Source organism: Phalaenopsis equestris, unplaced genomic scaffold, assembly GCF_001263595.1.
Source record: "Phalaenopsis equestris unplaced genomic scaffold, ASM126359v1 Scaffold000812, whole genome shotgun sequence".
NCBI lineage: Eukaryota > Viridiplantae > Streptophyta > Magnoliopsida > Asparagales > Orchidaceae > Phalaenopsis > Phalaenopsis equestris.
The window spans coordinates 59,409-72,999 of record NW_018165252.1 but is presented as its reverse complement, the minus strand read 5'-3'; the positions used below and the strand labels follow the sequence as shown (position 1 = coordinate 72,999).

At 35.4% G+C, this 13,591-nt stretch overlaps 2 protein-coding genes across 2 annotated transcripts in view; one reads left to right on the top strand and one right to left on the bottom strand.

Annotated features, from left to right (window-relative positions):
• Positions 1 to 704: 704 nt before the first annotated feature.
• Positions 705 to 2,341, top strand: LOC110031424 (calmodulin-like). The gene is made up of 3 exons (XM_020734606.1): positions 705 to 1,184; positions 1,363 to 1,443; positions 2,081 to 2,341. The coding sequence occupies exons 1-3, from the start codon at positions 1,038 to 1,040 to the stop codon at positions 2,213 to 2,215; spliced, it is 363 nt and encodes a 120-aa protein (XP_020590265.1). The 5' UTR covers positions 705 to 1,037; the 3' UTR covers positions 2,216 to 2,341.
• Positions 2,342 to 10,657: 8,316 nt separating this feature from the next.
• LOC110031425 (probable aldo-keto reductase 1) overlaps positions 10,658 to 13,591 on the bottom strand; it is a 16,224-nt gene continuing 13,290 nt past the window's right edge. Inside the window, exons 5-7 of the mRNA XM_020734607.1 lie at positions 12,187 to 12,283; positions 11,925 to 12,078; positions 10,658 to 10,974 (exon numbers count right to left, since the gene is read on the bottom strand). Coding sequence (XP_020590266.1) covers positions 10,790 to 10,974; positions 11,925 to 12,078; positions 12,187 to 12,283 — 436 coding nt within the window. The 3' untranslated portion in view covers positions 10,658 to 10,789. The remainder of the gene's footprint in view (positions 10,975 to 11,924; positions 12,079 to 12,186; positions 12,284 to 13,591) is intronic.

Sequence of the window (13,591 nt, the reverse complement as noted above, 5' to 3'; positions counted from 1 at the left end):
AGTGCGATTAGATTTTTATTTTCTTTTAAAGAGATGGAGGCGTGCGCCCCAGTGGGATGCAAAATTAATTCCTTGTGGGGGCTCACGACCCTAGCGGATCATGCCCCTCTCATTGGTCTAGGCATTTTGCCTCGAGCCTCGCCTCGGGGCATGCCCAGAGTGTTTCCCATTAATGCCTTTTAAAACAGAGATAGTAATATAATTCATTAGTGTTAATAACAATAACTAGGGTGGTAGAATGATGAGAATAATTTAGTGCAAAGGGAGGAACTTAGAAAGAGAGAGGGAGAGAGAGACAACAAGTGAAAATGAATCCTATAATTTCAATTCATTCAATGATCAATAATAAATCAATTCATTCAATGATCAATATAATTTACAAATCATAACCTCTATTTAAAGAAGTAGAGTACAATATAATAATAAATTGATATAAAATAAAATCTAGTTCTGACAAATAATTTAAATTTAAACAAAATATAACACAAAATGGTAATTCATCCTATTTTAAGTCAAAAATAAATTTCAAAATCCTACTTTAAATTAAAATAAATCTAATTAAAGAAATGCAATTTAAATTTCATGATCGACATGCTTCAATATAGACTTTGGTCTAGCCTTAATTCTTGATTAGGATTCATAATGCATCAATAATTGTTTTGGTAAACTATACTTCTCACTTAAAACCAAGCAACCAATAACATAATTAATAGTTTTTTGGGGCATTTACTTACATACCACACAATTCTTATGTAGTCACGCATGTAACACATAAACACTCATATTTATATGCATGTCACTCAAATCTTTAACATCACATTAAAAATACCTCCATCACTATCTTTTTAAAAATGAAATACACACTTTCATGCATGGGTTTATAACACCAAGGTATTACAAGTGCAATATGTCAATACAGAAAAATTGTTTGGTATGTATATAAACTTCCTTTTTTTTTTTTTTTAATTTTCTTTCAGTCAATGTGTGCTTCTTCTAAGTGATTGACTTGTTCTGCCATCACAGGAGGATGCATCACAATGGAAGAGATGATTGCCATCATGAAATCAATTGGGAGAACCTCATCAAACATAGAAATTACAGATATTATCAACCATATTGATTTTGATGTTAGAGGAAGCTTTGATCTGACAGAGCTCTTCAATCTAACTACAGAAATTGCAGAGGTGAACAGACTCATCAGAGGATTTAGATGATTGAAACATTCAACGAATCATGACATTTATAATTTTTTACTTGCTAACATTAAATTTTCTTTTTCAATTTTTCAAATAAGTTAAATATAACTTAAATAACTTACTGTGATAAACTTTTGCCTTTTGCTTTTTATATACCAATTTACAGGAGATAAACAAAGAAGATGAACTAAAGGAAGTTTTTAAAGTGTTTGACAGAGATCAAAAAGGGTTCATATCGGCTACTGAGGTTAGGTTCACAAGGCATTAATTTCCTTCTCCTTCATGCAGTCTTGGGAATAACTCAAAAACTTTTGTTAAACCATGTTGCATATTATATTATTGTTTTTTATCCTATGCTATGGAGTTTGCTTCATATTACTTGAATTTTAAAAATTGTTTTCAGTTTTGAACTTTATTATTGAAATATATATTTGATCCCTGTATTTAAACTCTGCATAATGATATTTTATTAAGGAACTACATACTTGTAAGGGTTTATTTATGTAAAAAACTTTGTTCTGTCCCTGATTTGCAAGAAAGCTCTTTCTAGAGTAATGTACATACGTAACACATAATTCTCATATATTTACATATTTAACGCCTAAATTTTAATAATTACTATTCTAACATTTTAGTATCATTATAGCATCAAAATGTGTCAATGAAAAGGTATATTTAACATTAGAAAAAGTGATATTTCTGATGTGATTTTTAAGTTTCGAGTGTTAGGTATGTAAATACATAAGAATTATGTGACATGTATGTAAATCCCCCTAAATAAATTCTCTAGCAATCCAGGAATAAGTGTCTTCTAACTTGAATTCTATTGTTAATTGTATGTAAATGCTATAAACTCCAATTTTCAATTTTCTTTTTTTTTTCAGCTGAAAAATGTGTTGATTAGTCTTGGTGAGAAATTAACAGATGAGGAGGCTGAGCAGATGATCAAAGAGGCAGACTTTGATGGTGATGGGAAAGTCAATTATGATGATTTTGTGCGAACTATGATGCTAATGTAATAAACAGAGATTTACTCAACGTGCGCTTTCTCTTTTCTGGCATATGGTTGTTTCAAATATACAACTTTATTATTATTGTAAACTTTTTTCAGTAAATAAGTATCAAATGTAATAATGCGTTATTAATGATGTTATTATAATACTATACATTTTGCAAGAAAATAACTTTCAATAGGCTTGATGTTCAAGTCCAGTTTTTTAATTGGACCAATAAAATATCAGCACCAATTTATAAAGGGAAATCAATTTTTTCAAAAGTTTATAGATTTGATATTATTGGGAATTTGGAGAGACTAGGGGTGTAATCGAGTTGACTTGATTCATGCGCCGGATGAAGCTCGGCTCAATAAATGACTCATGGATCAAGTTTAATGAGCTAACAAGTCAAGCTTAAGCTAACTCCAACTTGACTTACTAGCGCAAGGACCACTAATTTTAAAAATATCACCATATGGTACGTTAAAAAAATTAGCATTCAATAAATTGAGTACAAATTTGATAAGAAATTAGGAAAAAAGCATTTTAATTACTTGTATAAAATGCTTTCTTATCATCTCTCTTTTAATTTCTCCATTTTTAATTATTTTAACCCAACAATTACAGTATCAAAATTATTTCCTTTATTTCATAATAAATTTGCAAGCATGTGAACTAACTCAAAAAACCAAGCTCAAGCTTAAATCCAGTACGGCTGAGTTCAGCCTAGGTGAAACCTAATTCAAATTAATGAAACAGTTGCTAGCTGTTATAAACTAAAATTAGAATTAATTTAATATGGTATGGATTCACTCAAAATATGAATCCCGGTATTTTCTTTCTTTATATCACATCCACTGAAAAACTAAATGAATTTGTTGCTGGGGTTACTATGAAGATATTTGGTTCTCTATCTGTGTTTTGATTCAATTAGCATGGTCTTCACAAGACATTTAATTGAAATAAAATTGCTAAAAAAACTTTCATGGAAGAATTGGGATTATATAGCCTTACAACTTCTTTATAAATAAAACCCTTGATTTCTTCTATATTTCTTATTTACAAATAGGACCCCACAACTCCCCCCCCCCCCGCCCCCTACAAAACGATGGACAAAAAATATTCACTAATCTCATCTTGTTACACAATTTGGATAGATCTAATGAGCTAAGTCCCTTGATGAGGCAGTCAGCTACTTGCTCTCTAGTAGCTACATCACTTATCTCTAGCAGTCCACTATTCAGCTTCTCCTTGATGAAGAACTTATCAATCTCCACATGCTTGGTTCTATAGTGACACCGGGTTGTTGGTAATGTTGATTGTTGACTTGTTGTCGCACCACAACTTCATTTGAGCTCCTTGATCCACCTTGAGCTCTACCAATAGAGTTCTCAATCATAAAATCTTGGCAACTCTCAAGGTCATGGCCCTGTATTCTGCCTCTGTTGTCGACCTCACAACTACCGACTGCTTCTTGCTCTTCCAAGGGACCAAATTGGCCCTTACAATCATGCAGTATCCTGATGTGGACCTCATGTCATCGGCACAGCTAGCCCAATCAGAATCTCAGTAGCCCTCAATGTCTGAGTGCCTATTTTTTCTGAAAATCAACCACTTCCCTGGTGCACTCTTCAGATATCTTAGAATTTGATTCATTGCATCCATGTTGCCCTTCCTCGGATCATGCATGTAGCAACTCACTACGCTTACTACAAATTATATGTCAGGATGAGTTTGACTCAGATAGATGAGACGACCTATCAACCTCTGGTACCTCTCATGATCAACTGACTCTCCTACCTCTATGCTCAACTTTCCCTTCCGATCAATTAGTGTAATTGCGAGTTTGCACTCCAAAATGTTTGTCTCTGTGAGATAAAACAATCCCCTCTGCTCCACGAGTCACCTCAATACCAAGAAAGTATCTAAGTTGTCCTAGATCCTTCACCTCAAACTCTTTACCCAGGCTTGTCTTCAATTGAGCAATATCTCGCTCATCATCACCAGTGACAATCATATCATCCATATACACAGCAAGAATAGTAATATGACAATCATGTCATCGACAGAACACTGTTTGGTCGACATTGATCTGTCAATAGCCCATGCCTATCATTGCTCTCCAAAACTTTTCAAACTCAGAACGAAGAGATTGTTTCAAACTGTAAAGTGACTTTCTCAGCCTACATATCATGCCCACTATTTGGTTTATGTCAAAGCCCAGAGTTATCTCCAAGTACACCTCTAGCAGATCCCCATGAAGAAATGCATTCTTCACATTCAGTTGGTGTAACATCAATTCACTATTCACAGCCAAGAAGACGAGTGTCATAACCGTGCTCATCTTTGTCACTAGTGCAAATGTCTCATCATAGTCAATGTTATACATCTGGTTATACCCTTTCGCCACCAACCGTGAATTGTAGCGATTAATCTTTCCTTATAGGATTTGCTTCACTGTGAAGACCCATTTGCGCCCAACTGTTTTTTTTCCTGTTGGCAGCAATGTGGGCTCCCATTTCTTGTTCTTAACGAGAGCACCAAGTTCCTCCAGCATGGCAGCCTTCCACTTTAGATTCTCCTTAGCTACCTCCCAACACTTAGGTATAGAATCAGTGTCCAAAGATGTAATGAATTCTCTGTATATAGGTAAATTGTTAGAGTATGAGGCAAACTGAGCAAAGCCATGAGAGAAATAAGAAAAAAATCAGGAGAATAAAGATCAGAAGAACAACCCGCATTAATGTGAGAGGCCCTCCTTAAAGTCATGAGAATGTGAGAAGAATGGAGAGAAATCATATCAACTATGTAATCGGATTTTGAGGTGGATGGTATACGTGCCACAGGAGTCGGGTTAGATCAAGACACGGGACTTGTTGGCACAAGTGGCACAACAGACACAGTTCTCTTATTTTGCCTCCTTATATACACCCTCAGCTCCCCTCGGGGCTTGAATACCACCACCTTTGGGCTCATTTTCCTCAGGAATTAGCTCTTCCTCATTCGATCATTCCCACACAATGGGACAAGGTCTCGTTCCCACATCTATCAATCTCTTACCATCACTACTCTCCCCCTCTCATCTTATACTTCCATCATCTAAAGAGACACCAAAGGGTGAGGTCACCTCGAAGGAGAAGTACGGTTTGAATTCTTTAAAAGTCACGTCCATGCTCACAAATAATATCTTCTCTATTGAGCTCTAACAAACATATCCCTTATGAATAGCAGAATAACCCAAAAAAACACACTTCACAGCTCCAGGATCCAGCTTTTTTATTGATGGTCTATTGTCCTTCATGAAACATACACAACCAAATACCGTCAATGGGAAGATCTCGTCATTATCTCCTTTCAACAACTCACAAGGATATTACCATCCTAACACCCTTGAAAGCATTATGTTGATCAATTGAGTGACTATCAAAACAGCTTGCCTCCACACATGTTTTGGGATACTCATCGAGATCATCATGCTTCGAGCTACCTCTAGAAGGTATCTCGTGTCGGTGTATATATATAAGTGATTTGATGTTGCATCCCCTGGGCTGACATGTACTCTCCAAACGTCTTGTCAGTATATTTTGTCTCATTATCAGACTTCAATATCTTCGCTATTGCACTGTCTTGAGTCTGAATTGCCCTGTGAAAACCTTTAAAGGAGGCAAACACATTACTTTTGTTTCTCGTCAGATATAATCGAGTAACATAAGAAAAATAATCAATGAAAGTCACAAAATATCTATAGTCATTCATCGAAGTTGTAAAACAATGTCCTCATACATCTGAATGCACCAAATCAAAAACACAAGAACTCCTATTACTAGAGACTAAAGGTTACCCAACTCACATGCATCACACACAATTTTTTGTTTATTTGTCTTCTCATACAAAGGCTGATACAAGCGACTCAAAAAACAAAATGAAGAGTGTCATATAAGGCTGTCAAAAAAGTTCGTTGTTCGCAAACAGCTCGTGTTCGGCTTGTTCGTCAAGTAAACGAGTTGAACACGAACAAATTTTTAAAGCTCGAATTATAAACGAGTCGAACACGAACAGCTCTTTGTTCACTCGTGTTCGGCTCGTTTTAGCTCGAAATAAAAAAAGTTATATAATTATTTATATAAAAATATATTACACATATTATTTATATAATAATATATTATATATATTTATATCTAAGTTTGTTCTTGTGATAATGTGGTTATGCACCTTATTTTGCATACATTTGGTTCAGGTTTAAATCCAGCACTCAACATTTATTTTTTCAGTTTAATTTTAACGAGTCAATTTCGAGCCGAACATAAACACAAATATTTAAATCGAGCCGAAAACGAACACACTGTTCACGAGCCGTTTTTGAACACGAGTCGATTTTGAACACGAACAATTTCGAATGAGCCGAACACGAGCCAACCCTGAGCTCGCTCAAGCTCAGCTCGCTTACAACCCTAGTGTCATATGCGTCTGTGATGTAACAACAACACATCCTCCGTACTCCCAGATCCTCCAACTCCAACACATTTTGCCATGGATGTCAGTGTTGAGTCCATCCCCTCTCTATCGAAGTACCAGGGTCCACTATGTCAGGTGTCAATCCCAAGTCTCCGGCCAGTCCCCTTGTTTTAAAAGATCACCCTAAGAATATTAAAAGAAATAACATATTTTAGTTGGAGAATAATGACACTAATCAATAAAAGTTTAACTGAAAAGAAATCAGCAAGCAAAATATTAGAAAAAGTCATAGAATTGGTACATCTCATTGTACCCTTACCAACCACAAGATGTGTTGTATCATCAGTTGTCTGAATGTTCTCTGGAACTGTTAGATGAGTATAGGAATCAAACTCACAAACATTACCTGTCACATGTCGAGATGCGTCAGAATCTACTATTCATTCTGATGATCTTATTGTGAATATAGAGGCAAGAGCATGTGTATGACGAGTATCTTTGGCTGAATGAGCATAAGTAGCAATGTTCCTATTTGTTGATGATAAAGCAATGCATTCTTAGTCACATCACCTGTTGTTTTTGGCTTCATCTTCAGCATCTACAAGAGATCGTGATACTAATCGATAAATATCACCTCTATCTCTCCCTCTTTCTCTGCTACCATCAGATTTGCCCAATAGCCCCCTCTGTCGCCTCTTTGGCCTCCACTATTACGACCACGGCCTCTAGATTGTCCACGTCCACCATTATCTCTCCTTTGGTGGCTTTGGACAAGCCTTGCTCAAGTGTCTTACATCTCAACAGTTGTAAAATCTGCGGGTTTCCACCTGAACATCTGTCATGCAAAAACCGATCGCATGCCTGAAATTCAACTCGACTCAAAGTGTAGCCTCATGCGACTCTCCTCCTGTATCATCACTGTGATGGTCTAATCCAATGAAGGAATCGTTGCTTGGGCTAAGAGGATCGATCTCCTCTGATCAAAAGTGGGTTCATATGAGCCAAAAATTGCATATTCCCCATCTGTGCAAAGATCTCCCCTTCTTGCACCCTGGATCACTACAGCTTGACATAGATGAGAAGTAAACAAGATCTTACCACAGCCGCTCCAGATTTATGGAGTACTCCCGAATCGGTCTATCACCCTGAACCACTGCCTCTATCTCATGCTAAATCTGGAACGCCCTCATGTGGTTCTCAACTCCAACATAGATCTTCTTCAGTTTTTCCTAAATGTCGCTCACTTTCTGATGTCATCCACTGATGAGGCAATCGATGGAACCATTGAGTTGAGGAACCAGATGTAAAGTCAGGCATGTATGGTTCTCCACTCATCCCTCTCAGCAATGTTACTCTTTGGCTCGACCACCGTCAGGTATCCTTCTAGTATCTTCCCTACTAGAGCAGCCTCGATCTGATGCAATCGATTCAAATATGTGGTCGGTCCATTGAACTTCAAATCCAAAGAAGAGAGATCTAGCTTCACTTGTGTCAGAGCATGTGCTGAGGTAGTGGCTCCTGCCAAGACACTAGCTCCCTTATGAGATCAACTAAGACCTTCAGAACTTAAGGATCCATCTTCCTCAGAAGTTTCAATCTCTTACCTCTTGTACTATCTCCATCTTCTGACATTCTCAATCACAAAAATCAAGTCTAGATCCCACAGATCACACACGACTTCCTGCAAGTTTGTGCGATCCACTTTGCCTTAGTCAGCATGAAGCCACAGTCCCTTTGTGTCGTGTGCCAAACCATAACCACTTCGATCCTTCGCCTTCATATCGTCAAGTGCAACTCCAGAAACAAAGGCCCTGCTCAGCTGACTTCCTCACTCTCGAGTGGCAATTCCAAGTTGTTTCTCACGGCGATGGCAACGGCGGGACTGTTGTGTACGAAAGACCACCAGACGAAGCCCTGCTCCACTCCTTCCTCTCACAGCAAGACGTAGAAGCCCTTCCTGACCGAACTCTGTGAGACACTCTCCCGTCATGACTGTCGCGATCGCGTGGGTGCCTTCCCAACACTCGTCTGTCGCGATCCCATCTGCTATGATCCGCGATCCCATCTGTCGTGCTTTGCAATCCATCTATCGCGATTCACGAAAGAAAGGAAGATCAATCCTTGCTCTCTGCACCGATCGAGTTGCACCGACAATGATCGAGACCAACGAGGACGCCAACTGGCTGCTAGTGTTAGGGCTCTGATACCAAATTGAAATAAAATTGCTAGAAAACTTTTATGGAAAAATTGGGCTTATACAGCCTTACAACTTTCTTTACAAATAAAACCCTTTACTTCCTCTATATTTTCTATTTCCAAATAGGACCCTAAACTATATACAATTGTCACCAAATTTTTTATGATCTAAACATGTTGATCAGATCCCTAAAAGTATTTCAATATCGTAAATTTTACTATAATAGTAAAGTAAATTATTGTAGGATGAGTGCAAATTATTGTGGAATGAATTTGAGATAAATGCAAATATAATAAAAAGAGATTACAGTAGCAATTTTTTTTTATATATAATTTAATTATAAGTAACTGATTATAAATACACAATTACTATAAAGCATAGATAATAATAAGAGCATAACGATCGTGGGAAGATTTAATCTCTAGTTATGTTAACTACCTTAGAACTTTAATCCCATAAAAATTTTAAAAAAGAAAAAAAAAAGAAAATGGAAGTCATGGGTTAAAGGCAACTGATTGAAATATTATAAGGTCAACAATAGAAGGCCCAAAACATATGAAATAGCCCAACACATAAAGGCAAAAAAATACTATATATGATTCAGAGTTTTGACAATCAAACGTCCACCAAAAATCATCCAAAATCAAAATATAAAAGAAAATAAAAAGACAGTCAGACATCTTGGAAAGAGAAACGATTGAAAGTAGAGTGGAGGACTTGGTAATAATGGCAACTTGAATTAATCAATTATATAGATGGTGCATGAATAAGGGAACGGCACAATGGAAAATAAAAAGAACTAACAAATAGTATATACTAATATGTTAATAAATCATTTAATCTGTGATCTATTTTTCCTAAGAAACGTAGAAGTTATATGATTTAAAAGTAAAATGTTCATATTTATGTAATTATAAAGAAATTTTCTTAAATTTAGAAAGGTGATTTCTACTCTCAGATTTTTTCACCATTAGCCACAAATTTATGAATTATATGGACTAAAGATTTTTTTTATCGCTCAACATTCATGATTGGACTATCGAGGATATCTTGACCCAAAATTCAATCAGAATAAGTCCTAAAATAATTGCATTAGCTTTCGAGAAAAGTGCAACACAAACTTTCAATTGATTGCCATATTTTGCACTCTTCTCAAAGTAAATACAATGATTATAAAATTCATCCTACTAAATTTGGATCAGAAAATTCTGACCCAAGTTTTCTCCTCCCAGAACCTAGACATGGGAACCTGTGAGGGTAAAAGGTAAGGGTTTGATTGTCACAAAACAAATCAGAAAATCAAGATGTTCTCCTGATGATCATGGTGGCACTCAGCATCAGCAAATGAAGAGTGTTTGGGTTTTAAGAGATTTTTATTAAGGCTTCCAGTAAAATAAAAGCAGACTAACAGAGGTGGAAATACAAAAATTCTTTCCTGATAAATTCACCCAAAAAGTTGAAAAAATGTAATCCAAGCTACTAACAGTGGTGTGAAAACCAAAAATATATGAAACTCCTTTCTAAATTTTAGATATTATATTGCTAGTAAGGAAATAAAAAATTTATTTCCAAAATTATTCCTACATATGTCACTGAGAGCTGATTGGATAAAACCTTTGTTAAAAGAAGACACTGCTGATGTACAGTCTTTAGTGGAACAATAGATCTCTAAATCCAACAGCCCTTAGGACTACGAATACCCCATCCATCAGTCCTCAAATAAAAAAATCACCTTAAAGCTTCTACAAATGTCATAGTGAAGAATTTTCATAATTATATTTTTAAGTACTGCCAAATTTTAGATTTTTGCAGGGAAAAGGCTTTTATAAATCAAATGCAACAAGTTTTGCTAATTATTCTCTCTCTCTCTCTCTCCCTTTCTCACACACACACACACACAACTCTATAGCGCACACTGCAGTGGTGGTTGTGTGCAAAAGGAAAATTTATGCAATTATAGAATTTGGGGTATCTGCGTACCTCCATGAATGTGCTTCCATAAAGCCATAGACTCTTGAACCAGCAACATCTTCAACCGAAATTGCTGATGCAATTTCCGTCAAGTCATCATTGGTAAACTTCACCTTCAAAGAGTTTATATTGCTGTCAAGGTTCTCGATCTTAGTTGTACCTATGAGAACCAGAATTTGAAAGTAGGCAGGAAATTCTTCAGAATAGAAAATTAAATTAGGCCATAAACATAAGAGAATAAAGTTTGATTTCATAAAATCTTTGCATTAATTAAAATGTCCAAATAAAAAGCAGTGAGAAACTTCAAAGCATTGTCGAAGTACTCCACGAGCCGGTTAAAGCATCATCAAACTAACATAAACATTCAATTCTTCATTCAACTAAACTGAATGTAATATTTTCGTTTGTTTGCTCTGCCGAAGATGCATCTAATTCAATCACGCATATTAGTATCAGCTTGGCACACTCCTTTTGTTTCATATATTTTTTTAATTATTTTATTATTTTTTTTTTTTCCCCCCCCCCCCCCCCCCCAACTAGATGAAGGGGCCAGGCTGTTTCCCTTAGTTGTTTTAAACTTTTAAAGCTCTCCATCTCATTCTTATGCAGTGGTTTTTTTCAGTTTTTTCTGCATTAGTAGCTGTTTTTGCTTCTTTGTTATACTATGGTAATGGGCTCTTTTGATGCAAATAATACTATTTACTTTATTTTGCCAACTTTTACATATTCTACTTATAATTAATTGTTTTTAATTTTTTTGTAATTATAAAAAAATTTGATCGAGTTTAACAATTCAAACTTATTTTAAGTTGCGGTCAATCCCTTTGTCATGTCGAATGTCGCCGGAATGTATCCAACCTAGGGTGTGAAAATCCTCACTTTATATCTTCTAAAAGTGATCATAACAGATAAAAAGCTTATGCAGCATTTGCATTCAACTTGTTCTCATGTAACGCAATTATGTGATTTTAGTATATAACACCAAAACTAAATGCATTTTCACGTCTTCAACTAATTAAATCTATTCTCTTCTTTTTCTTTTTCTTTTTCTTTTTCTTTTGTTTGTATTTTTGCTCACATAAATCTTTATAATACTTTTTTAAAGCTCACCTGGGATGGGAACAACATCATCTCCTTGATGAAGTATCCAAGCTAGAGCAAGCTGAGCTGTTGTGCATTGATGCTTCGCAGCAAGTCTCTCTAAACGTTGATATAGCAACTTGTTCTTCCCAAGATTTTCTCCACTGAACCTTGGATGTGAAATCTGATAATGAAGATTTAAGCAGCAAGTTTCAAAACCCTAAACCAACATTAACAAGTTTTATCAAGCAATATAAGTATCAAATAAGAATCAACATATCAAACTTATTACCAATGCACTATCTCTCGAGATACTTTCTAAAACTGCTCTCCCGCCAAAAAATCCACGCCCAAGAGGGCTATAAGGAACTATGCTGATTCCAAGTTCTCTGTAAAAAAAAAAAAAAGAGTATAATTTTAGGCACAAACTCTTAGCTTTGATACGATAGAAAGTTGTATTTGTTTATAATTGTAGTGGGCTTATTTTAACGGTTAGGAACTAGACAAAACTTAGATTTTTTTTTTTTTTTTTTTTGGAATCATAATCATGAGCACAAATAGTTTTTTTTTTCAAAATGTCATCTTGTTGTGTTTAAATATTTATTAAGATTCCAAGAATATTCAACTTCTCATTTTTTCTACTAATATATCTTATTTTTATGTTCGACTTGAGGCATTTACTGGACACTTAAATCAGAATAAGAAAATCATAGGAATTGTCACAACCCAGATCCGGAAGGCGGTACACCTCAGCAACGCAAGGCATGAGAAAATGATTTGAATATGTTTTGTATTTTTAAAGAAAAACTTTCATTGCAAATAAAAGGAAAGGTAAATTTTATTAATGCTAAAAGTTTAATATTACAACTGAACTAAAAATAGAAAATAGTTGAATCAAAATATAAATAATAACATAGAACAATTGCCCTGACCCAACAAAGAAAAATACAATAGTTAGAAACAAACACTAAACAAAATACCAAAATTGAGAAACTAAAACTGAAAAGCTGACTCCTGTGGACACGGTCCTACGGGTGGTTGAAAGGAACTTGTGCAAAAATTAAGAATAAGTTTGACAAACTCAGTAAATAACAACTATCTATTAAAGCATAAACAGCAAAGGAAACGGGACATGCAATATGAACAAGTAAGAAAAAATCACTATGTGTGGATGTAACACTATAAGACCGACAAGAGATGAGTAAATATTAAATACGCATTGTCGGCACTAAAAGAAAGTTTGGGGGGTCGCCCGTAAGAAGCTGTCGGCAGCCGGAATTGAAATCTCATCGCCCGCTTCGGAAGGACGTTTTAATTTACGTATATATATGTATATAATTTTAGAAAAATATGAAATCAAACTGACCTCATATTTTCCATAGTTTAAATGAAAGAGCACTCTACCTCAAATTTTGTATCTACCCCGATGGATAAACACAAAACTTGAGGGTGAGGCTCGATCAAATAAACTAAGAAAACATATGACATCCGTTTGGGTCTGTGAAACCGTTTTATTTGCCGACAAGTTCCCCTATTTAATACAAATAATTAAATAGGGTTTATTTTAAGCTGGGTTCGGAAAAGCTTCCTATAAGGGCAAACCCCTATAGTTAATTACATCTTAAATGACCGAAGTCACCTAAGAAAACTCTCGATAAAAATCAGGGGATAATGTCTTCAAAGAGGTCAAAAGGATA